This window comes from Myripristis murdjan, chromosome 23 (assembly GCF_902150065.1).
Source record: "Myripristis murdjan chromosome 23, fMyrMur1.1, whole genome shotgun sequence".
Classification (NCBI taxonomy): domain Eukaryota; kingdom Metazoa; phylum Chordata; class Actinopteri; order Holocentriformes; family Holocentridae; genus Myripristis; species Myripristis murdjan.
Genome location: NC_044002.1, coordinates 10,099,234 through 10,122,563, shown reverse-complemented (window position 1 = coordinate 10,122,563; position 23,330 = coordinate 10,099,234). Strand labels below are relative to the sequence as shown.

At 42.4% G+C, this 23,330-nt stretch overlaps 1 protein-coding gene across 1 annotated transcript; it reads left to right on the top strand.

Annotated features, from left to right (window-relative positions):
• The first annotated feature begins 1,970 nt into the window (after positions 1-1,970).
• On the top strand, positions 1,971-21,794 carry hgfa (hepatocyte growth factor a). The gene is made up of 18 exons (XM_030046418.1): positions 1,971-2,150; positions 6,517-6,685; positions 6,841-6,953; positions 7,597-7,711; positions 11,419-11,561; positions 11,809-11,929; positions 12,244-12,362; positions 14,894-15,059; positions 15,560-15,693; positions 16,465-16,558; positions 17,725-17,864; positions 18,647-18,679; positions 18,924-19,032; positions 19,267-19,341; positions 20,165-20,302; positions 20,581-20,687; positions 20,814-20,947; positions 21,190-21,794. Exons 1-18 carry the CDS (start codon positions 2,087-2,089, stop codon positions 21,352-21,354), a joined length of 2,139 nt encoding a protein of 712 aa, XP_029902278.1. The 5' UTR covers positions 1,971-2,086; the 3' UTR covers positions 21,355-21,794.
• The last annotated feature ends 1,536 nt before the right edge of the window (positions 21,795-23,330 follow it).

Genomic DNA, 23,330 nt, shown 5'->3' with positions numbered 1-23,330 from the left:
ACCCAGTTCAGTTCAGTCTCAGCTGTGGAATGAGGAGCCCTAAATGCCATGAATAGATCCTTGGCACTGTGTTGTCCCCCATAACTCTACCTCCCGGTGGGATCATTTGAACAAGCGACACAAACATTCCTCCAGTCCCTCTGACAGATTTTTATCTTTGTCATGATGTGACTTTCATATGAGAACAACTGGCCCGGCATTTCACTGTGCACTGAGAAAAATGATGCTGTGTCAGTATTTGGCACAGCACTGCAACAATAAATTCCAATATTCTTGTCTTGGTCAGCTCCATCCATTTCAGTCTTCTATAATGTTTCAGATATCATCACATAGTTTGCAGTTTGGCACATGTGCTAGCCTACTTTATATATGTTTATTGAGTATATTAATCAAAGATCTTGGCTACTTACTGCACAGGCTGAGCATGTTCCCAGTCTTGTCCTGACATACATGAACCATAACAGTCAACACAATGTAATTAATTAGATGGAGCAAACCGTCTGAAATCCCATAGCCATAAAAGCCCCAGTGCTATATGCAACCTTGAACTGGGTGTATATGCTGTTATGATATGTTATGGATGTCCCCATTGTAATTAAATGTGGTCTTAAGCCTATTTAAGTCGGCATTACAAGTTAATGTGATACTAAAATGATTACCTTTGGGATGAAGTGTTGGCTCAGCAACACAGCAGCACCGCTGGAGCTGATAGACATTCAGTGTCTTGCTCAGGGGCACTTCAACAAGGTCTTTTGTCTTTTCTATGCTTATCCCTGCGTGCTTTTCTGGTGCCACAGTGTGCGTTCTGGCAACTGGCTAATCCTGTGAGGATGCAATCACTGCTTTGCGCCGAGGTTCCCCGCTTTGCGCACCGTGCAAATCATCCCATCTGCGTTTTCAGTTGAGCCAAAGTCAGGCAGGGTGGGAGAGGGACAGAGAGGGGGGCTCTAAGTCATTTCTGTTACCCCCTCCCCCCTCTTTGCCTCCAATATCTCATAGTCAGGACAGTGACTGACGCATGGTGCATCCTCTCCAGAGACGTTTATGGCACCAAGACGCACCGCCGACGAATGGCCATTGGTTTATTCACTTCATTTACTGTGGAAATGACATGTATCCAATTTGGCATCTGCCTCTGCTATTTAGATAAACAGGGAAACAAACCATGCTTGGTGCGAGTGTGGCCGTCGAGGGACCACAGAACTGAGAAAGCCGCTTAAAACTGCCCGTTAGAGCGGTAAATTGCAACAAAGCAGCCCCACTTAGCTTGAACGGGAGCGGAAGTAGGGTGATTTTTACCTTTACAATAAAAGCGCAAAATTTTAAGGGGCAGTAGGCTGCACATTTTGCAGGAAAAGAAAAGAAAAGAAAAGAATAAAACTGTACATGTAGCCTACAACTCTTGGTTCAAAGTTAATACAATATGCAAAATAAAAAATAAAAAAATATTTTAAAAAAAAAAAAAAAAAAAAAAAAGGCTACCAAGGGCCGATTTAAGAAGCGCCTTTAGACTCGGTTGATATATAAGTGTTATTCCTCATTGTGTGTCAGTTGAGTCTGTACTGTCGCACTTAAATTGAGCCTCCGACTTTTTTTTTTTTTTTTTCTTTTTTTAAGTAGATCTCCTGCCAAGTATTCTGGTGACTGTCATGACTGAGTGTTTAGGCCTATCTGTATACAATTGCAACTTGGGCTTGCATGACTATGAATATGCTGTGAAAGGACAAACCACAGTCGTATTTTCCTTTATTACAGAATAACTTTTAAATGCATATTAGAGATGTTAGAAACCCCTATTAGAATAAGTATTTTATTTCGAAAACAGAAAGCGGAAGTTGTGTAAATCATTCCGTCGGGCTTGACGCTGGTGAGGGGGGAGACGGCGTGACAGAAAGAAGCACAAACTCAACTAAAAGGGGGTTGAACCGAGGACGTCTCGCTTCTTGTGAAGGGGGCATCTCTGTGTGGAAGGCAAGGCTTTTCCTGGTCATCACCCACTTTGGACTTAATAAAACCACCGAGTCGGTTGCTCAATTAATTTAAACGCTCACTCTCCGGATTATAGCCTGCACACAAGTTGCTGACCATGAGGACAAACGTGTGGATTTACAGAGCTTTGGTGTACATTGTGGTCTTTATGGTGGATCCAGGTAAGACACGAAGAGCTGTGGGTTTGCAGAATGTTGGATACCCGCATTAAAAATATTTATTTTAATTGTATTATTATTATTATTATTTAATTTGGTTTTACAGTGTTAGTTCTTTAAATCAAGTAAAAAGAAACTACCAATTGGGGTTTGACACTTGTTTCCAGTGCAGGAAGAGCATTTCACAAAATATTTTAGAATCATGGAAAATGGAAACAAGTGAAATAATCCCACAGCACTAACAGATTTTTGAGATAAAACAAAAATAAGATTTTTTTCCTGGAACTCCCAGGATAAAGATGAAAGTATAGCTGTTTTCCCCATATGGTGGGAGATTATCATCTGTCTTATTTTTAAGGCACTGATGAGGTTGAATGGACTGGATGATCGTTGTGGTCTTGTACTGTCCAGAATGAGTCCAGCTGAGGCTGAGCTGCACTGTTCCTCTGGGCTGCTTGCACGGTGATAATTCATAGTGGTCTGTCAAAATGTTTTGAATTTTTCACGCTCCTCCAGTAGCCTGGTAAATTTAGGGCTATTTTCTAAGACGAAAAGCCTGTGATCAAACTCCCTTTTCATCCTGCAGTTTTTGATGGCGTCTGCAGAGTTACAAATAAAGTCACTCAATATTTCCAAACTTTATTCATGCAATAAAACGTTAATCAAAGAGTCATTCTTTTATGTTCTCTCACTGTGCAAACACCTAGCGCATGAAATAGAAGTGGAATTAAACTTGAGCCCCCTCAAGTCTTTGAGAAGCAGCCTGCTAGTCAGAATAATAACCAATAACAAGTAGGTCAAACGGCGAGTTGGTTTTAATAAAAACTCTTACAGTTATTAGCCAGATAATATTTTACAGTCTCTCTGGGCAGCACAGGGATGCGCACTGTGCCATTGCAGCTGCGTGAAGATAGAAAGCCCGGAGTGAGGAGCTCTGTTTGAAGTACATCTGCTTATCTTATTGCGCTGTCATTAAAAATTTTATATAGGTCATGGTCATTTCAGTAATAGACGGTCGTGCATCTGTGGGACTATAATGCCAGCTACTGGGAGGATGTCGTGCGGCTGCATCTGCTGGTAGAGTTCCAGCACAGCCCGGGGCGCGCAGGGAGGGCAAGCGGCCAGCCATTTAAACAGATTGCCAAGTGCGAGCTCCGTGGCGCTCTTTAGTGAAGCGCAGATAATCAGGGGTTAGAGAGATCATCCTTCACCCGCCGCCCTGCTGAAGCGTCTTTGAGCAAGGCACTTAGACCCTACTTACCTAGCTCCGCGGGTGTCGCTCTCCAGCTGACCCTGACCTCTGACCTCATGGAGGGGGAAAGTAAAATGCGCGTCCCCGGCGGTGGTATTTATGCGTTGGAAAGAGAGAGAGCGAAAGAGAGAGGGAGAGAGCGAAAGAGAGAGGGAGAGCAGGGGGGCAACATCTGGCTGCTGAGCCCCGCTCCACATTTTGCGCTCTCTGAAGCAGATGTAATGTCTGCGTAATTCCCAGACAGAGGCACACCTTTAACCTGCTACTTTGCTGTGTATGTTTTTTTTTTTTTTTCTCAGAGGAGATGTTTTTCGCTGGATACAGTTTTTCCTGTGCACAACCTTAAAAGAACCTGGAGCAGTTTGCAATTATCAGTGCTGGTTTTCTGAGCTCTCAGGAAAAGCTGACCAAACACTCTATAACCAGCAGTGCCTTGCTTCTGGTCCATTCACTTCCACACGTTCACAACTTGGAGCTGCCGGTCATTTGAGTAGCTCCCACAGGACAGCTGAGGGTTAGGTGCTGTGCTCATGGGCACATCAGCAATAGCCACTGAGGGAGAGGAGAATGCACCTTCCTCACCTGTGTTTTCCCATCCACAATGATGACTCACTTTGTTGCATCTTTAGACTACCAGAGCCTCTTCCCAACTGTAATGCATGCTCATCACTCCCAAAACTCACTCATAGAATAAGTTTTTATTATAGTATTTAACTTCAGCAAATATTTGGGATTTGGAGATAGCAGAAGTCTGACTGGAAGGAGAGGAAGAGACTAAGTGAAATCTAATTGAGCGGCCTGGCCAGACATCAGGGCTGGAACAACAGTGTGATGAGTGCCAGATGTGGTCCAGCAGAGCCCAAACATTAATAACACGTCCTCCCCAAAAACCATTTTCAACCACGAGGACCCTCCAACCGCTCCAGAGTTTACAATATCCTAAGTACACACACAACGTCTTGTGTCGGATCTTGGCACAAGAGCATGTTGCTGCAACTCAGCAGCATGAGATTTTCCTCTGTGATTTATATCCCACTTGCCCCTAATTATAAAAGGAAAACTATTGTAACAAAACGCATGTATCTGAGGATGTTCGTGTGCATGTGTTAGCCTAGAGAAAGCACTTTTACAAGAGAGCTCCTCTCCAGAGAAAGATGCACTCTAGATTTGTGTCCAGTAGTTAAAAATGAATGATTTGCATCACAGAAGATTTGGACTTGAAATATAGTCTGTCCTGTTTCTGAACTCTATTGGATCTCATATACCCTGAGGTTATACTGCTTTTTTGCAGTGATAAGGCTCTCTTTTGATGTATTACTTCCAAAAAAAAAAAAAAAAAAAAAAAGAGTGCTGAACAAAGCCCTATAAATCAGAGAACATGAATTATTGTGTGCGCTTGTGCAACATTCAAATATTTTTTCCAGAAATAGCATAACTTCTGTGATGGTTGCCAATAACCGAGACTATACATAAAACTTAGCATAAAGGGAAGATGATGAGTAATGGTATAGCGTTACTTGGAAACAGCATGCCAGATGAGCCTGAAGTTTGTTTTGTTCCTTAAAAGATAAATACCATCCTTGTTAGTGAAAATGAAAAGGCACAAACAAAATGTTGCACTACTAAAACAGCAGGAGCTCAAGTGGGTTCTACCAAGGCATTCATGACCCTTTAAGAGTCATGAAAGCAACAAAAGGAATTGAAAAGGGGTTCTGGTGGAGTCACGAATGCCCATTAAATTTGTCCTCAAAAAGGACAATATAACATAAAACTGTATTATAACAGATATTACGGTGCAGCAAAAAAAAAAAACAAAGCCCAAAGGCCCTGTCGGTTTGGCTTGTGAAAGCAGTAAAATATGAAGCCTGCCCTCCCGAGCATCCACCCTCCAACTGAAGCAGATCAGCCTCACGGACGGACATCATCCTGTCCTCCTGGTTTTCCTCACAGTCCAGTGCACATTTATTTTGCACTTTGAGCCGTGGTTTGGTGCTCAAAACAGTCCACACACCTGCTTTTCTGCTACCTAAGACACAGCACAGGTGAAGCACATATTACCTAAAAAAGGGGCTCAAATCAGTTTAACACCAACCGTAATAATTTTAGTAATGTGATACTTTATTGATCCCCAGAGGCAAATTCTCTTTTCTCTTCCTCCGCTCCACAAGAGGGTCAGAGGTCAGGCTCAGCTATAGACGCACCACAGGAACCGGTAGAGATTCAGTGTGTTGCTCCAAGACACTTTTGGTCGCTGACATGGGGTCTTGAACCCAAGCAACCTGTTCAGTAAATATCTTTAAAATCATCCTACCTTTTCTGTATTACGTCCACAACATGACCCTGAAACCAGTGTTGATGCTTCCTGCTGTTCCAATAGGAAACTCTTAAAACATCAAGAAGAAACACAAAGAAGTATTGTCATTGACCTGATTATTTCCCTCCTCTCCTCTTCAGCTCCAGGTTATAGTACTTCTTGCTGGTAGTGAGGGAGAAGAGGAAATGAACAGAAGCCAAATATCTGAGGATGAACCACAATATTGCTCTTATGTTTGGTGCATTTTCATTCAAGACGGTGCAAGCAAAATCAACACTGGTTGTTGGCAATAGCTGACCTCTTGCTGCTAAATTGCTTACGCCTATTGTCAGACATCTGTACATGGAAGTGATTTTCACAGGAAAAAATGAATAGTATTAAAAAGGGGAGGAAAACTAGTGCTGTTAACATCTGTCAAGGGGATGAAAGTGCAACATGTACGCTGCATTCCTCATTTCATTGGTTTGACATGTTCGCTTTAGTTTATTTGCACATAAATACACACTTTAAAGGCGATGTTATTGCATGCTGTTTCAGTCGAGGGTCGTGTTGTGCATGCAGTCAGAGAATAGGCTTTGGCGAGTGCAAGGTCAATGATCTTATCTTGTAGCCATAAAGAGGCATAAAAAGATGATCTCCTGGCTTAAAGCTTTCTTAAGTTGTCTCTTGTCTCCCTGTGTGAGCGCATCCAAGATTTTCATTGAAATTCAACCTGTGCCTGCCAACTTGATTCCTTATGCGAAGTCTGCGTATTTCCAGCCTGTGGAAGAGTGTGTGAGTGTTCTCTGCTGGTGTTGTGGCAGGTCAGTGTGGGAGGACTCAGCAGACGCTACAGAAGTATGAGAAGAGTGAAAGTCATATGCTGGTTTGCACAGACTGCCCTCGGCCCCCTTTGGTGCGAAGCAGCCGATCGCAGGAACACTGTGCCCGCAAGTGTAAGAAGGGCAATAAGAAGAAATTCTTCAACTGTAGGTGAGTTACAAGTTAGTTTTTTCTCTGCCAAGCCCACCACATTATTTCCAAGTGGCGGTATTCCCCTCACTCCTCCTTTCCTGCTGTATAGACATATTTACATATTTTGTTTATCAATTATTCATCTCTCAACTACTTCCTGTCTGCCTCTACAGGGCTTTCAACTTTCAGAGGCACAACAGGAAATGCCACTTGCTTCCCTTCGACCGCCTCACCCCTGGAGTGAAGAAGCAAGCCAATGTCAACTTTACTCTGTATGAAAATAAAGGTAAACTTCAGCACTTTTCAGGTCCAGAGTCACTTAGAGGTGACATTATACATTTTGCGCTCGCATAAAAATATTCAAGCCAAGAGTGGAGTTTACACAGGAAGATTTCTTGTTGATGACGTTGGGTTGTGTGTCTTGCTATGTTCGCATCATCCACACAGCTTTAAAGGTCTTTGGTTTCTCTGTTGACACAATAAAAGCAGCCTTCCCCTTCGCTGTTTAATAGTTCCAGCGGGGCGATTCGCACACACAAACATTTAACGGACCAAGTGGAGTGTAAACAAAAAAATCATTGTTTACAGTCGGAGTGCAAAGGCTTGTTCCCGTGCTGGCTGTGGAATCTAGCACTTAAGAATTTACTGCTAAATTTACAGAAACTCCTCCCATTGACATTTAATGAACTTCAGGGAGTTCTCTGTTTTGAGAATAACAGACAAGCGGGGACATTCTGAAATGCTTGTTGCAAAAAAAATGTTATTGACCATACATGGGAAAATATATTCCAGGTGGTCAAAACAGCCTGCACAAATCAAGTGAATAAACGGTGCGTAAACCGCAATGCAAGGAGTACTCAGAGAACCTGCATCAGCATGAGAAAATGAGTAGATGTTTTCAATGCTGGTGTGCTTTTTCCCTTACCCAGACTACATAAGGGAATGTATCGTCGGCACCAAGGACAACTACAGAGGGAGGAGGTCTTGGACAAAGTCAAACATCACTTGTCAAGCTTGGTCTGATACAAACATCAATGACCACACGTGAGTCCTCCTACTTTCTCCATTGGCTTTTCTTGCTCCTATTTTACCGAGCAACCCAACTAAAAGCACCTAATTACTAACAGCAGTGTTGTGGGGGAGCATTCATTCTTGGAGGGATAGTTCCAAACATTCATACATTCTCAACTGCAAACTCAGAGCCTTGCTCCATAGCACTCCAACAGTTGTTTTGTCGGGACAGGACAGTGCTAATCATTCACTTCCCCTATAGCGAGATCCCTGCATGTTTGAACCAGCAGCCTTCAAAGCCTGTTCCCCTAATCTTTAGGATAGCAGCACCTTCCTGGATGCTCTTTCTCTATTTCTCTGTGGCTGATGTTGAGCAGGCCTCAGCAGCTGATTTATTGATGTTCAGATCATCCCCTTGTACCTCAGGGGTTAAGGGAAGGAGGAGGCTGGAGTCAGTTGGATGCTTGCTCATAGTTAATACGGATTTCTTTTCAACACATGGATGGATGTCTCCCCACATGAGGTTGTTTTTCTACTGCTCTGTAGGCTATCAGGTGTATAACCACAGAAGTTTTCTTCCCGACTGAAACTAGGAAAGACTGTTGAATTTGCGAAAATGGTTCTGTGCCAGCATCTCATTAGCGGTGCTCATTAGTCACAAGATATTTTAACTGCGGTGGGAAGGGGGTCGAGAGACAGAGTAATGCGAGTTTGAAGGAGTGCAGAGTAAAAAAGAAAGAGAAAGAGAGAAAGGGAGGTAGAATGAGGGAAAGAGGGCGTAAAGATTTATAGACTGAAGTCATGTTCTGTCTGTTCTCCAGCTGAGCTCACAAAGCCACAGACAGACGGGGAAAATACAAGCTCCTCGACCCCCCTGATGAAAACACATAGCACGGTCGGTTCTGGCCGGGCCTCCCCCTGGACACCCATGAGGACCCAGTCCTCTGTGCTCTCCTCTCCTCTCCTCTCCTCTCCTCTCCTCTCCTTGCATAACTGTACACAGCCACCTGCAGACGTACACACAGAGTTCCTCAATCCTCCTACCCTTTTCCAAGCCCAACTCCTCACATTTGGAAACTTCTCTCATCGTTTTGACACACAGTGCAAGCCTCCCGTCCCTGACGGCAAATGCAATGTCCGACAACACCGTCCCGGCTTGTCAGCAACTTTCAACTTTCAAAGGGAGCTTTACTTAGAAGAGATTTAGTGCCACAGAGGGGTTACCTAGCATGAGACTGCCCCGCTGTGTGAGGATTACCACCATAATGAACCATGCACCATTTGAGTTTCACCTAACTATTATTTTTATGCTTGACTGATCACTGTGGGGCAGGGGTGATTTCTCAGGAGGTTCCCTTCCAGGAATGGGACTTCCACCTGTTGCCTAAATTTAGACTGTGGAAGAGTGCTCTGAAAGAAGTGTATTTTGATGCCCAATTAACAATTAAAATGAGGCAGAATTCACCTTTTGGAATTGTTTTGTTTTGACTCAGAATGGGGACTTTGGCTCGTTCCTTTTACAGAAAATGAATAACAATGCGTTGGATGCTCATTGGGGAATTCTTTTGCTCTCTTACCCCCCACCTTAGAGAGACCAGAGATCAAAGTCAGCTGCAGAATAGCAGCTCTGTAGCAGGCTGGGATTCAGTGTCTTTCTTAAAGTTGCACTATGCAAAAGTGCTGAGGGCCGATTGAAGTGATGACCCTTTAGAATCGACCAACAAAAACATGGAATAAGAAGGCATTGTGTGTTGCTGACAGCACATGTCAGCAATACAGATGAATACCAACACCGGGAACTAGTTTGGATCTACATACCATGTCCTCCTTTTAAAAGAGTGGTGTCCCCTGCTAACTGCAACGTTTTAGACCTTTGGATGTTGTAGCTTTTTCAGCAAGAGCAGGTTTTCTCTATCATCACCAGGTGCATGTAGCTAGACATTCTGTGACACTTACTTCAGGCCGAGATTTCATCTTTAGCAATATCCAAAGTCCAGCCAATATGTTTAGCTGGTCCAGAAGGGAAAGCATGTGTCTGTGTATAGTGTCTGCCTGTTCTCCGATGGGAACAGGTTTTGGCAATGAGATGAATAGCTGGCCAACATCTGTTAGCGTAACATCATTATGGCTAACTTACTCCCATTCCTCTGCCTTGTACGTACTCTCACCAGATGCAGCTTTGTGTAAAGAGAGTTGTTAGTCTACTTGTTATTCCGTTTAGAAGTGAAGGATACTGTATTGAAAATACTGGAGAGAGACATTTTGAGTATGTGACTTACACTTGATCAAATAAATGTGTGTTTTGGCTTAAAGGTCAGCACTGCTTGGAGGAGAATAAGTGCTTTGTCTACCAGTGTCCTTGTTGTTGTAGATCTGAGACAATGGGGCATGTAAGTGAAATGGTTAGTGTTGTTCACCACCCCATTGTATGTTTCTGATACACCTATAGGGATAAGTGATATGTCCTATCTGTTTCTGGGTCTGGTGCATTGCAGCTCCAGAATGGTGTGGGTTCAAACTGGACTGAGGGTGTAGATTTACAATGGAGACTTTGCTTTAGCTTGGCTCTCCCCCTTCTTTCTTCCCCGCAGTCTCTCATGGTTCCTTTTGTCTAAGTTAGATCCCTGAGATTTCCTCTCGTTCTGGGTTGAATGATGTTGTGCATTAGTGTAGGAGCCCTGCGAAAGCCCCAGGGCACTAAGGGGGAGAGCGGAGCAGACTCCCTCAAGGAAAGAGTCATCAGCCGGGGTAGAGTGCTCAGACGAGCTGCTGAAGGGAGGGTGACTCTGGTTCTTTTCCCATTTTGTTTTGTTTCTTCACATCCCCGCCTGTACGCATTTGCTATTTTTACATCATCAGTTAAGCTCCCCCTTTTTTCCTCACTCCATTATGTTCACCTCTCATCTGACACATTTTGCTTCCATATATTTGTCATCATTTCCTCTAATGTCAGTCACTTTACTCTTCATTTATCTTTTGGTGGCGTTCTTTATGCACTCCTTTGTCCACAACATTTTCTTTTGCCCTATTCCTCTGTCCCCATCTTCCTTCCCTGTCTCCTTGGGTGGGACAGGAACTGTGGTGGGCTTGGATCAGTGGGTGTTGACGCGCCAGCTTTTCATCATCCTGCTCTGACAGAAGATGAATTTCACACACTGTCCATTTAGTATGGTCTGTTCCCCATTGTTCCAGCCCATATGTCTGGACCAGCCGGGCTCCTTTTTTCTGAAAGGTGTGTCTTATAATAGCCTGTTCACACTGACGCAATGTAGCAAAACGACAGAGAGGGATTAGGTTCAGGCGTCTTCAAAGGTTGCCAGCAAAAGAACTGCTCGGGCTCCTCCAAATGATTCGCGGCATTGTTCTGTGCTGTTGGTAGTTACTGTGCTGTGACTTAGCCCGGCTGCTTTATACACAAGGGAGCCGGGATATAGCAGGGATTGGTAAAGCAATCGTGCAAAAGGTGCAAATCTATCACTCCTTATAGAAAAAGACTTGATAACTCTGTTGCATATGATTGCTGTCATTCCAAAATTATTATGTCCGAGTCAAATTGACAGCTGGTCATGTTGTAAGTAATGTCATTTTTCAGATTGTCAGTGCACACTCAATTGGGTTTATTATTTAGCAAATTTGTAGTAAAGTAAGGTATATTGGAGAAGTGGGCAAGTCTTATCTCTACTTATTTACACATATTACAGTGTCAAGTTACATTTTAAATAATGTCCTCTCTCGTCTAGGTTTTATCCTGATAAATACCCCAAGCATGACCTGAGGGAGAACTTCTGTCGGAACCCCAACAACGATCCCGGCGGTCCGTGGTGCTACACCACAGACCCCAATGTACGTGCTGAGGAGTGTGGTCTACCGCAGTGCTCAGAACGTAAGACCCTCCAATCACACAGTGGACGAGAAAATGTGATCACACTAACTCACATCCACAGTAGAAGCAAGCTGGTATTAACCTTATTTCAGTAGAGCTGATAGAACAGCTTATGAGTGTTTATGTGTTTTATTTCTTGCTTGGAAGTTGTAATGATGTTTCAAGGCGTGTTTGTAATTATGACATGCAGTACATTACTAAGTGAGCAAGAAACAGCAAACCGATTAATGTTGTTATGTGTTGACAGAGGTGTGTATGACGTGCAATGGGGAGGACTACCGGGGCAAAATGGACCACACAGAGAGCGGCAAGGAATGTCAGAGATGGGACTCCGTAAGGCCACACAGACACCACTTCCAGCCCAAAAAGTAAGAGAAATCTAATCACGGAATGCATTCGTCCAACAGCTGAAGAGTTGACAGTTTTTTGCAGTCATAGACTAGTGGACAGACTCTGCTGTAGCAAAGGTGACTATCATGCAGTAACCTTTCCCACAGACAAAGCCAGCACACACCCATGCAAACAAATCTCGCTAATACTCAGGAGAGGTAGACCTCACCAGTTGTTATGGTTTGGTTCTGTTTATTCATAATAACCCAACACCAGTAACACTCCCTCCTTCCTTTCCCCCTCCAAAATCTTTTCTTTCTCCTCTATATCCTCCTCTCTCTTCTCCTTTTAGGTTTCGTGACAAAGATTTAAAGGACAACTACTGTCGTAACCCAAATAATCGCGTCCGTCCCTGGTGCTACACCATGGATCCGAAGATTCGATGGGAGTACTGTAACATCAGTGTGTGTGGTGAGGCCTGTGAATAGCTCGATCTCTTTTGCATCCCGGGGAATTTATGTTCGAAAACGTTCTGGTGGCACTGCATTTGTTATGTACCTTTCCCTTTTTGCCTTCCTGCACAAGGAGGTCAGAGATCATGGTGAACTACGGGATGCATATATACTCCCATCTTCTTCACGCAAGGAAGGGCTTTGTGGAAACATGTTACTTATTTACAGGATAGATTAAATATTTTTCAACCCGACCCATAAACATTCAAATATTTATACCCATCATTTATAACTGTAAAACTGTTAGGTGATGAGAAACTTGATACTGTGCTGCAGCTACTTGCTAGCCTTCAACACAGTCCAACAGGGCACTCATTTTTGGTCTCAAAACACATTAAAATGTGCTTTTTGAGAATGACTGCTTTTGTGGTCTTTATTTTTTTTTTCTGATAGTGTGTTTTCTTTTGTCCTGTAGTGTTTGTTATATACTTGTGGGCCTGTAAAGCTCTTTCAGCCTGTGAACTGCTTTTGGGATCTCAATAAACTGAAACTTGAGACTTGGGAATTTCACACAACAGTCAAATATGTCATAAAATCATCTGCCCAAAAATGGTTGCAAACTGTGTTTTTTTAAGAAGTTTTATTTAGCATTTACTATAATAGATTACCTTGTACGCATCCACATTTCAACAGTTCAAGTGAACACAACATTAGCGCATGTGGATGAGCAGAGCGATGTGGATCTAAACAAGGCAATGATTTATTGTACATGCTAAATAAAGTTTTGCTGAAAAGCATTGTTTACAGCCATTTTTAGGGCGGACAATTTCAGTAGGGATTTGACAGTGCTGTGAGTTCCCCGTTTTCAAAAAGGACATTTGTAACGGTTTAAGAGGCTGAAAACGAGTCCCCTGTTGAAGAGTTGAAGGCGAAGAAGAAGCTGCAGCAGAGTGGGAAGTTTCCCCTCACTAAGGCTAGCTGTGAGGTTGCGCTATGTGCGGTTTTAAAATACAGAACCGATCCTTTGACTTTGCCTTTGCTGTCAGCGCCTTTACATCCTCATAACAATGGATGCATCCTCATAACCATGGATATCAAACAGTGTGGACTCCGCTGTCAGATCAGACAGTGGACCTACTGATCCAGTGATGCGGACCCCTATCTTCATGGTGGCTGTTTGTGAGGGGGCAGATAGCGGTTGGAGAATACCAGCAAGTGGTTTGGAGGCGCCAGGGGGGTTGTTACATACAGGACTGTTTTAGCGGTTTCGGGGTGGGGTGGTGAGGCAAGTACAAAGGCCCCCCACCATCTGCGGAGTCACACAGGCTTTTTGTTTACCCTGCTGAGTGTTTCATGTGGTGCTTGGCGTCAGTCCCCCTACCTCAACAAGGAGGGATAAATAGGTTGTTTGTAAAGGGGAGGGTCTGACTTCAGAGTGTCAGAAGTGTTTTATTGAGACCACTTGTAGATGACAAGGGGCTGTGAAGTGAGGGTTTGTAATAGGGGCTGCTACTGACACACAGGGATGCCTCACACAGTAATTGGAAGATCTGGTTATTGTGTTAGTGATGGGGCCATTGTTCTTAAAATCATATTGTAGTTTAGAGGACATGTATTTTTATACATAATATAAAAGAGAGGGGGGGAAAGAGAGAGAATGGTATCTCTCTTTGTCTCACACACATGTACCATACAGTACATGTTATGATTTACAACAAGGGAGGGGGATCTGCATTTGTCCAGATGTGTGTATCCCTCAATGCCTGCCCTCAGAAAGATAAAAACCACTGACCTGTACAACACAGTGCACACAGACACTGGCATGCATTACATCAAGCCAAAACATCCCTCTTTTCCACCCTCCTTCCCTTTTCTGCCTCAAAACATTCGCCTTCCTCCTCCATCTTCTCCCATCTCATTTGTCAAAGGCTAAAGAAACAGAGACAGAAATCCGGAGAGGAGAAATCGCTCCCCGTGTACTCCTGTTCCAGCACGGAGAAGCAGAATTCCATCTGAAGATGTTTGGAATAGTTTTCCGGTGGATAAAGTGGCCACTAGCTGAATGGGTTGAATGTGATTTGTTTGGCTGGGCCGCACTACAGAAATACTTTATCATACTTTTAATTTCACATGTGTGTAAAGACAAAGACTCAGATATACACTTAACTGTGGACTGCAGAGATTTATTTATTACAGCAACCTGTGCGATTGTGTACTTGTCCCATGTTAAATCACTGCTTTTTGTTGTGTACAAACCTCATGCAAGAATGTGGGGCACCAGTGTTATGGATACACAGAGAGCGTCCTATCTCATTTGAGAGGAGGGGGGAGAGCTACTGTTTTTGATCATCTGTCTCTAGGTTAAACATGACACATTCTTGTGGGGATTAATCTCTCTCTCTCCCTCTCTCTCTCTCCTTCCTGCTTTCTGCATGTTGCCCCCTGTATCACACTTTTTCTTCAGCTGTTTTCTCTTGCTCATTCTTACTCAGATCCTTACAAAATAACTAATGGTCCCCTTCCTTCTCTCTTTCCCTTTCTCTTTCTCAGACTCAAGTGAGAACACAGATCTCAATGTCACAACATCCTGTGTCCAGGGAAAGGGCACAGATTACCGAGGCACAATGAACATCACTCCAGAGGGTGTGACGTGTCAACGTTGGGACTCCCAGTTTCCCCATAACCACTCTTATATTCCTCAGAACTACAAATGCAAGTAAGTAATACTTGGTTCATGCTTTCTGCCTACTGTGTTACTGAGTTCGAGTTAAATCACTCTGATTTACAGCACAGTGAGTTGTGCAGAATGTGCAGTTTGAAATAAAAGACTATAAATATACACATGATCAAAAATGATATGACTAAAAACCCAATCCTATCATCGATACAGTATGAATTCTCGGAATTACTGTTTATTATATTTATTATATTTATGAGTTTCTGAGTCTATTTGTTCTTGTTTTTAAAGTGACCACTGATTGGCCAGTCCTGTCCTTCATCAGCCTAACAGTAGCCTATTCTCTTTATGCCTGTACACTCGGTCATTCAGTTTATCCATACTTTTAAAATGAAAAAAGGAGAAGTGATGCAAGTGAGAAATGATAGCTGCTTAAGAAATCAAAATCAGCAATATGACTTCATGTGTACGTGCACGTTTGTGTGTCTGTGTGTGTGTGTGTGTGTGTGTGTGTGTGTGTGGGTGTGGGTGTGTTACAGAGACCTCAGGGAGAACTACTGTCGCAACCCTAATGGTGCAGATTACCCATGGTGCTTCACCACAGACCCTAATCAGAGGATAGCCAACTGCACCCACATCCCCAGGTGTGATGCTGAGGACACACAAGGAAATGGTAAAGCTACAGCACCCGTTATTCCTTCTAGGTGCCTAATCTACAAAGCAAACAGAGGACAAATTAAGTGGCGCTACCTTTTAAATTTGTGTGGTGTCTGTGTTATTTCTTGAATAATTAGATTGAAGTTTGATGACAGATGCTAAAAAAATATTGCCATGTTTTTGTAAAGTGGAATCACACAGGGTTAGGTCTGTAGCAAAATAAATGTCACTGTCTATATTTCTCCCATAGGACCTTGCCACTTGGCAGCATGCTGGCCAGTGAATTCCATTTCATGGAAATACAAAAACACCAGACATCATTAAGCCTGAACAAAAATGTGCTCCGCCTTTTCCCATGTTTTTCTGCTTTGCATTTCAAAAGACCACACATGTCACAATGCAAAGAGTCTTCTGCTAACTATATGCACTTGCCTGGTTCTGTTTAACAACGGACACACTAGGATTGAAATTTCCCCTTCTCTTTTCAATTTTATTTTGGAACCACCAATTGCAGAGGGGCCCTTGACATTAAATTGATCCAAACCACAAAGAGAGGCCAAACTTTCAAACTTGGTTATGTTACGATAGTATCAGTGAGAATGACAGCCACTGCACAAAAATATACAAGCTTTTTGTCTGTTTTCATGCATGTACCGTATGTACACATGTATGTATACTCACTCTTGCCTTTGGGCGTGTGAGAAACTGCTGGTCTGAATATCTTGTTCTGGGTCTTGGGAAAACTCAACAAGGTGGTCTGAAACAACTTTATCCTGTTCTGTGTCAGAATGTTATGAAGACAACGGGGAGACCTATCGGGGCACTTTGTCCATAACAAGATCAGGAATTCCCTGTGGAAACTGGTCACACCACATCATCAGGTAATAAGGTCATTACATTTGCATGTACACTGGTAACCCTGTTTGTCACTGTAACCCCGGCTTCAGCTAAGCCCTGGAAACATTTACTAAAAAGACTTACATTCTTTTCGGCTCACTCGATAAGTGTTTGTTGACAACTTAGCTCTTGTTGCCTTGTGAAAATCCCTTTCAAATGAATGGAGCTAAGTAGTGAAAACAAACAGTGAGAGGAAATCGGGGGTTCCGCAGGGGTCAATACCAGGCCCAATTATTATTCATCTAGCTGACGAGAGGAAACCCCAGGGTGCTCTCAAAATGACCCACCCTGGAGGGAAGGTTGCCCACTCTCCAAGGCCAGTTGCTTCATGCTAAAGTGACGCTGTTGGAATTACTTAATTTACAGGAATTTTAAAAGCCAAAATGGCACAGACAGATGGACATGTTCCAGAGATGACCCCTGACCCCAGGAAGTGCTTTCTGAGCAAAGTAGATCAAAGCCAATCAGCTCCCTCATGTGGACTGCAGCCAGTGAGTCTACCCTGCTCAAGGTCAGGGGTCGTCCCAGGAAAAACTGCTGAAAGCTACAGCTTGTTTAACATTCTCTTGGGAAGTGAAATTATCTTCACCCCTGACAAATTGTTGCCCATCGCTTAGGTTTTTTTGTCTCAGAAGACTGTCCCTTTACTCTAGCTCTTTTAATTGCTTTGCAATGATATTTTGAGTAACTGAGAAGATAAGCATTAACTCTCTTAGAGCCAAGTGAAACGTTACAAAGAGACACATGATCAGATGTGAATTCCTACAAATCGGGAGCACAACCAAATCGTTCCATAGAGGATGTGGCTCCTGCTGGTCTCAGCCCTGGTGAATGCTTAGCGTGCATACTTTCATACTCCCCAGAGCACCCTTCACAAATGTCTGCGTTTCCTTCTACGGGCTCTGTGCAGCAAACGCAGAGAATTCACTGCCCTATAGGAAAGCCAGAGTCAGACTTTCCAAGCATACCTCAGTTGCTTGCTGCATGTATGTATAGGTGTGTGCACAAGTGTGCGTGCAGCTGCATATGTGCACATGCTCATGTTTGCATTTGGAGTGTGTGCAAATCTCTTTGGCCCGATGTTAGTTCTGATACACTGTGACCAAAATAACAAATGGAATATGAGAATGTGTATTTGTGTGTTTTACAGTGGGGATTCTCACTCTGCAGTATCCCATGTAGGGCTGGAGAAGAACTACTGCCGGAACCCAGACCGGGACAAGCATGGCCCTTGGTGTTACACCAATCCAAACAACCGCTTGGCTTGGGACTACTGCAGGCTGAAACGCTGTGAGTGGCTTACCTAACCTTGTCTCATCTAATGTTTGTCTCAGATGTGTTTGCATGAAGTCAACCGTACTCAGCAGGCCCACAGTGCACCATTGTAGAAGAGTTATGAATGATATGCACATGTTGTACAGTAAAGATGCTAGTGATCCTTTGAATATTTTGGCAGACCCTTAGACATATGAGTGGTGTATGGATGCACAGGCAGTACAGTGAAATTACTAATACATTTCAGGAAGTAACACTACCGATTTTGTTTTGCAGCTGAAAGAGAGGCATGAATGATATAAAACCCAAAGCGTTTGCTTATGTTTTCTATACAGCTTAGCCATTGGCTTGTATAATGTGTTAACCATGGTTTGTCCAATTGGCTTAGAACACGCCACACTCTAACACCAAACAGATGCAGGTCTCATCTGCTATCCTTTTATTTGTGCATCCACACAGTGAAGCTGATTGTTTGTTGTTGACCCAATATTTTCTTTGGCTGGTTTCAATTGGCTCGCATTGAAGAGTTTCTGTCGAATAGCTTACAATGATTTACATAATTTAAAACATGTCCTACATGAAGTTTCTGAGGTTTTGTGCAAATTTATTTGCTGCGGTTACTGACCACTACAGCCTCCAACAATGATACAAAGATAAGTTTTATAAGGGCTTGAAGGGTGTCTTTTTCAAATAGGGTTTCTTGTTTCATATTTCCATGTGTGGGCAGTGATCTATAATATCCTGCTGCTGTGGGGTCTGCTCTTTTTTATAGTTGTGCTTTGCTTTACTTCAAACAGGTGAATCTCCAACAGTGACTCCTCAGCCCAGCAGTGAGTACCATATTTTCTTGATCAGGCTTTTACCTGTCTATTTCTCTTGCTTGCCTTCTTTATCTCCCATCTTTGCCCCTTGTCCTTTTTTCTCCTCATGTCATATCCATCTGTTCTCATTTACCTGACAAAATGAATTATTTTTTATTCTGGCCTTTTGAATTTCTACCTAACATTTTTGCCATTTAAAAGTGGAAACATACATTCATATATCTAACATATCAATGATGTCTCCTTGTTTTAGCTCTAACTATGCCCAAGATATCATGCTTTGTGCACATAAACACCAGAATTGTCGGAGGTCACCAAGTGCAGGGTACAGATGGAAGCTGGGTTGTGAGCATCCAAAGAGAGTAAGTCATTTTTTGATCTGCATTGTTGACTTTTGAGAATTACTTGAAAAATAGGAAAAAAATTAAAATACTGTGACAACAAATATGGTTTAATTTATTTGTTGTCTTTGATTGTTATGTGTTGACATGATGTACTAAGTATGTCCCACTGTGGATTGTGCCATAAATCAATAGATGGTGTTCATGCCTTACACCCAATGTAATGGTTGAAAACATTTCATAATATGTTCTCAGGAACATTCACTTGTGTGGTGGCTCACTGATCAGAGAAAACTGGGTTTTGACGGACCAGCAGTGCTTCACCTCCTGGTAATCTTCCTCTTTACTTCCTCTTTGCTCTCTTTCTCTCCATTTGACTTTCCCTTTCCCTCTCTAATTTCCCTCTCTCATTTACTTTCTATCTCTAAAACATGTCTCCTCCCGTCTTTCCTACACCCTCCCCCTTAGCTAATATTGTTTAAAGTGAGGATGCGGGTTATATCCTGTTTATGGTAGCCCTTAATGAGAGTTACCCAGTGCCAGACAGGCCTGAGATATGGAGCAGGATGATTTGGCCTGCAGATCTGTTTAACTTCTGTAGTTGTCTGTGTCAGAGGCAGTTATATACATCGGCATTAGTCAGTGGAATGAAAGCTTTCCCGTTTCTGTAGTAAAATATGTACTGCATATGTCGTAGATCAGTGGATTTCAGCTGATGCGTTGAGGGACAGTGAATGTTGTGGAGTAAACTCAGGTTTGCCTTGAGATTTACCTTTATGCCTTGCAGGTTTGCCTGTAAATGTTGCATGTTTGCAATATTATGGAGGTCAATAGTTAGTCAAATCTTTAAATATTGGAATTTTATGTAAATAATTCTTCTTCTTTTTATACATGGATTGTCCAGTAACACTTTTCACTCCCTTGGTGTAACAGTGCCTAAAAGTAAAGTGCTCTTTGCAGGTCATTAAGGGATTAGTCATTCTAGTCAAATCTGACAAATATTGATTTTTTTTTTTATTTATTGTGAGCACAGCTGATTCCTGACCTAATTCATATTGTATACTGCATAGTGTTAATCAGAAACTAAATCACTGATGAGTAAGCTGTAAGTAATGAGTTTCATGAGTCTTCCAATGGTCTCTCTGGTCATCAGTGTTCCTGGTCTCAGAGATTACAGCGTGCAGGTTGGCCTCCACCACCTCAACGAGTCCTCAGTCCGCCCTAGATTGCGGATTTCTCGCCTGATCTGTGGTCCAGAGGGATCCAATTTGGTTCTGCTGAAACTGGCAGAGTAAGTGTGCAGTAAGAGCTATGATTCTACTGTTGCAAAGTGTTATGACTATCTGATCCTTCATACAATATCAACAGTATCATTTGGTTGACTGTGGCCCTTTACCCATATAAAAGCCCTATTTTCAAACAAAAAGAAATGGCCAATTTTCAGTCTTATTAGTCTTATTGATCTAACTGCTGGCAAAATCATTTTGCCCTTATGAGAAGGGCTATTTATTCAGCTGCATATGTTGTATCATGATTGTGATTTATGACCATCATTTATGTTTGTTCTAGGCCTGCTCCTGTGTCAGAGGGTGCCTCCACCATCCATCTACCAGTAAAAGAGTGTAGCATCACAGAGGGCACCAACTGCACCATGTATGGATGGGGGGAAACCAAAAGTACTGCCTCTTTTCACCATACACTATACCATGTCGTTTTACCCATAATTTAATAAACTGGATGTTGATTGGACTGTATGTTACACTAGGCTCTTACACTTGTTTCCCTTTTCTCTCTCTGTTCAGATACAGGATATGATGAGTCACTGAAGGCTGTCACCATGCCTATGGTCAATAATGACATGTGTTCACAACTAAAAGGTGATGCTGGTGACAGCAGAATATGTGCCGGCGGCATCAGAGGAGAAGGCGTATGTGATGTACGGTTCACAAATCTACATCTGCATTATTAAACAGATGAATGCACAGTTGTTGAGCACTCTGTCAGATCACATGCCAGTGTGAAGTGATACAACATGTACATTTCCCAGCACTGGTTATTTGTGGCCAGGGATTTCACCCTTTTTTTGTTCTCGAGTCTAGCAGTTGATTTATATGCAGTATAATGTGATGGTTACTGTGCTGTCCTTCTGATGTGTCAACATGTGTCCTGTCTTTCCAGAAAGACAATGGTGGCCCGTTGGTTTGCCAGGAACATGAGCGCAAAGTCATCATTGGTGTGAGCATCCAAAGGACGAAATGTGCCTCGTCGCAGCCCGCGCTCTTTGTCAATGTTGCTTTCTATTCAGAGTGGATATACAAAGTCTTCAAACTGTACCCCAGTTAGGAGTGGAACTAATACGATGGTGTGAAAAACCAGCTCAGACAGGACTGTACTGTAGCACAGCCTGCAAGAGGAGGGATGGCTTTGGGCCAGAAAATTCCAAGATCTCTCCAACATGGATGTATAACAAAACCACTGGGAGATATGAGCATGAGAAAACCCACCTTATGGAAAGTGGCCATTTGGGGATTTTGTGGCCGTATATATCATCTGACGGAGGATAGAGATCAGGAATCGGAGTGATGCAGAGAGCGAAGACATACCACGATTGGAATTCCACCCGTTCTTTCATTATGCAAAAGAAGAAATCTGGGTTCATAGCTTTAATACCACTTTTAAGATCAAAGTCTTGGGCACATTGACAGTGTACTAACTATATTTCGACATGTTCAGAAACTCTGAAGCCATGCAAAAAAAAAAAAAAAAAAAAAAAAAAAAAAAAAGACAGTAAGAATGGTACTTGTGACTCAGTATTGTCTCCTGGAAAATACTTGAACATGGACAGAACCCCAGAATCCCGGGAGGTTACCACAGAAGATACTGTAGGCTCCTGTGGTGGAGAGTTCCTGTTTTTATTTGTGTGTGTGTGTGTGTGTGTGTGTGTGTTGAGTTGGATTACAAAGCATATCTTTTACCTCCTACAGAAGTTCTGTGGAAAAACAGAAATGGCTTTCCCTTATGAAAAAAGAGCTACAGTAAAGCAATCACAAATTTTTGGAGAAATACCATATAAATATCACAGCAGCAACCTTAATAAATATTATCCAGGTACTGTGGGTCAAAAAGGCTCAGTAGCAGAAGATGACAAAATGAGATAAAAAAAAAAAAAAAAAACAACAACATAAGGCATGATGACTTCATTATAAACTCATTGACTCATAAAATAGTGAGTACCTATGAGAATATATTACAGTGAGTTTTTTTTTATAAAGGCTGTTCCATTGTGATTGGTGTCCCATTCAGCCAGTCAGTGAGATGCAACTGTTATGGCTGTATCCTGGAATTAAATCAGGAGGGTTGTGTGCCATTTGTAATGCAGAAAAGGTTCAAATATGGCTTCACATGTTCCAATAGCTCTTGAGGCAAGATTCATCATTGCTGCCTGTATAGCAAAACTGCAACTCTATAGCTACTTTGGCAAACATGAAGTGTTAATTGCTCGCAGTAGCTGGACTACCTTTTCCCTAGTTAGCTGTAACTGTTAGTTTCCCTGTGAGAGTGTCTAACTAGGAGTGGGCGAGCTGCTCCAGATCTTATGCTAACATTTGTAGCATGAGAGAGGGAAGAGCCATGCCAAATATAACATGGCTATTTGGTCTCCAGTTTGGAGGGAACTGTGGCCCCTGGCGGGCTGTGTGTGGTCAGTAAGACTTCTTTTTTATGATTACTTTTTACTTTTTTGTTTCATGGAAAGTGACTCCTTTTGTACATAACTGCAGATTTATTGAGTATGTTTCTGGCACGCTGTAATATTTTATAGGTCTTATAGATCTGGAATATTTTTGGCTCACTTAGAAACATCAGAACGGCTTCTTTTTTTGCCTCTGATTTCTGTTTTATATTTAAAGAGACTGGTAGTCTGTAAGTATTAGCTGTATTTATTTGTTTTTTAATTAGAAGATGGCATGGTTTGAAAAGATAATTCATATTTTTGTATGATATTTTGATATTTTTTAAGCCTGAGAGTAATCAAAGAACTTACCGTAACTGGAGTGCATGTTTTGCTCCCAGGTAATAGACACACATGAACACAACTGAGCAAATCCTTATTGATTGTCAATGCTAGAGACTTCTTGTTTATGGTCACATCATTAACTCAGTGATGCTTTGTTTCATGCTATTCTGAATCTCATCTTATAGAACTATGGGCCAGCAAAAATAACAAAATATACAAACGTAAATTCATACATATTTCACATACACTGAATTACAATCTTGCCAATTTCCAACTACAGTATCACTGCTTCTCATCTGACCCT

What these genes read in the sequence shown, in the direction of transcription:
- hgfa (XM_030046418.1), top strand. Translation starts at nt 2,087, where the DNA reads ATGAGGACAAACGTGTGGATTTACAGAGCTTTGGTGTACATTGTGGTC. An exon ending in CACCACTTCCAGCCCAAAAA is followed by an intron (nt 11,930 to 12,243) that starts GTAAGAGAAATC and finishes TTCTCCTTTTAG; the next exon opens with GTTTCGTGACAAAGATTTAA. An exon ending in CTGTAACATCAGTGTGTGTG is followed by an intron (nt 12,363 to 14,893) that starts GTGAGGCCTGTG and finishes TCTCTTTCTCAG; the next exon opens with ACTCAAGTGAGAACACAGAT.